We start from the raw sequence: 2220 nt of genomic DNA on the forward strand, positions 1-2220 counted from the left end.
TGTCTCTCCAAAGACACGTCGTCTCCTCCCCAAAGTTGATCATGTCGGTTGAAGTCTCCCACGATCAGAACTTCCACCACTGGGCCCGTATCTCGTCTTACCTTGGTAATTGCCCTGCGTAGGCTACTGCACGTGTCACGCAAGGCTTGGGCATCTCCCCCTTCTACATAGACTGATGCCATAAAAATCAATCGCTCGGGAAGCCGAACGATCGCCGCTGTCAGATCCGGGGATTCTATCGGCACCTGCTCCGCTTCCACGTCCTTCCTCACCCACAGCATGCTCCGGATTGCCCATCTGCCTTCCCTCCATGTGGAGGGGATCATCTTCGTCCAGTTTTGATGTCCCATCGGAGTTGTCAAGAGTCGGCCGTTGATTCTTCTCGCTTGGGGTTCTTGGATTGCTATTGCCGCTGCGTCCTGAATTTCTTTGTCGTTCATCAAGCTGTCATGCACTGCACCCTGTTTTCTTACATTTAGCTGAATTATTCGGAGCGTTTTATTCATGTTGCACTGGATACAGCTTCCGACAGTTTCTGCTGTACGATTCATGTGGGCCTCCGCATGGAACGCACTTGAGGACCGTCTCGTTGCAGATGCTGTGGCGGTGGTCTTCCTTGGCGCATTTCGCGCACTTCTGGGTGTTTTTGCATTGGAATGCGTTATGTCCGATCTCTTGGCAGTTGTAGCATTGTGTCGGTCGTGGTCGATGTTCAAAGGCGCTAGTTACGCCAGATTCTCCCCCAGCGTGGAAGAACCCCTCGGCCAGGAGCCTTCGTGCATCGGTGACTTTGGTCAGGTACACCACCATTGACCCATAGGCCTTCGCATTCTCCTTTCTGCTGAGCCATGCGATCTTGGCAATGGTGGTTTCATTCTCCTCGCTGAAAGCTGCTGCAGCCCCTACTCGGATCTCGTCATTTTCATCTAGCACTGCTGCTTTCCTGACACTGTCGACTTTGATTGGGTAGAGGTCGTCGCGGAGCACCCGGGCTCCTGCGCCAATCGTTGCTTCGGCAACCTTCTTAACCAGCTGGTGTTCGGCTTCATCCCGGCAAGCAATTCGGATCCGGTTGGTGTTCTTCGGGTCCACCGTAACCGCTCGACAGCGCCAGTTAGTGTGGTTTTCCATTGTCCGGATCTCTTTCTCCACTGCTGCCCTAATCGGGCCTGCGGACATTCTCTCGTTTCCATTATCGGCCACATTCGAGGTATCTATCGTGCAATATAACGTATCGGTGAAGGTGGTCGGTGTCGTGTTAAACGATGAGAGAGTCCGTATGTTGCTTGGCTGGCTGGTTGGAGGGGTACGGGCGACATCTGCATAGGACAGGTTGTTCGTAGGATGTGGGGTGGTTATAGAGGTACGTAGGGATTGGATTTCGCGAAGTATCTCGTCATGGTTGGTTTGTGATCCTAACTCTGTGCCTGCTTGGGATGTGGCCAATTCATTGCGCAGCTCCGCTAGTTCCTGTTACATCCCAGCGAGAGCTTCCGCAAACTGAGTTTTGACTTCCCTTAATTCTTCTCTGTGAATTTCATCCCTTCCCTTGATTTCTCTTCGTAACTTGACTAACTCTGCGAGCAGCTCAGTCGTTTGCGGGTTGCTGTTGCCGGTTCCTGTTTCGTCCTCTGAGTTGTCAACGCGTTCTGCTGCGGTTTCGTTGCGGGTCGATGGTCTGCCTCTCCCTCGGCGTTCGGTTTGACTGCCCAATGCATATCTTGTAGCTTCCTCTTCTTGCTCCCGGGCATAGTTGTTCGGTGGTCTGGTGACGCGTTTGGGCCGTACGCGTGGTGTGATTCTTCGTGTTCGTTGCGGTCGGGGGGTTCAGGGGTTCGTGTTTCGGCCCGTCCCGCGCGCGCGTCGCGTGTCGGCATCTTGCCCAGCAACCTTCGGCAAGTCGAGTGATCGTGATAGTAGCTTCTCACAAGCTTTGAGTCCGTATTCCCGCGATAATACAGTCCGGATATTGCTACACCTCTGTGACCTATCAAGGCTGCATACAGTAAAGACCACAAGATCACCCCTCCACAGTAAAGAATAACCCCTTGAGTACCACCGATGGCATCAGCGTGTGCCGGGAATCGAAAGAGGAGGAAAGAGATGAGGAAGAGGGCAAAGTAGGAGAGGCCGAAGAGATGGAGACAAACGAGGATCACGCCATCTCGACGGAAGGATAGTGTGGACTCCATGTTGGTAACTCGGAATGCGAAGCCAAGG

The 2220-nt window shown here is 53.3% G+C and overlaps 1 protein-coding gene across 1 annotated transcript; it reads right to left on the bottom strand.

Annotated features, from left to right (window-relative positions):
* Window positions 1-498: 498 nt before the first annotated feature.
* ASPSYDRAFT_95863 (uncharacterized protein) lies at window positions 499-2192 on the bottom strand (the record flags this gene model as incomplete). The annotated part of the gene is made up of 2 exons (XM_040853182.1): window positions 499-1463; window positions 1577-2192. The coding sequence occupies 2 exons, from the start codon at window positions 2190-2192 to the stop codon at window positions 499-501; spliced, it is 1581 nt and encodes a 526-aa protein (XP_040695973.1).
* Window positions 2193-2220: the final 28 nt, after the last annotated feature.

The sequence above is a fragment of the Aspergillus sydowii genome (assembly GCF_001890705.1).
Source record: "Aspergillus sydowii CBS 593.65 unplaced genomic scaffold ASPSYscaffold_23, whole genome shotgun sequence".
Classification (NCBI taxonomy): domain Eukaryota; kingdom Fungi; phylum Ascomycota; class Eurotiomycetes; order Eurotiales; family Aspergillaceae; genus Aspergillus; species Aspergillus sydowii.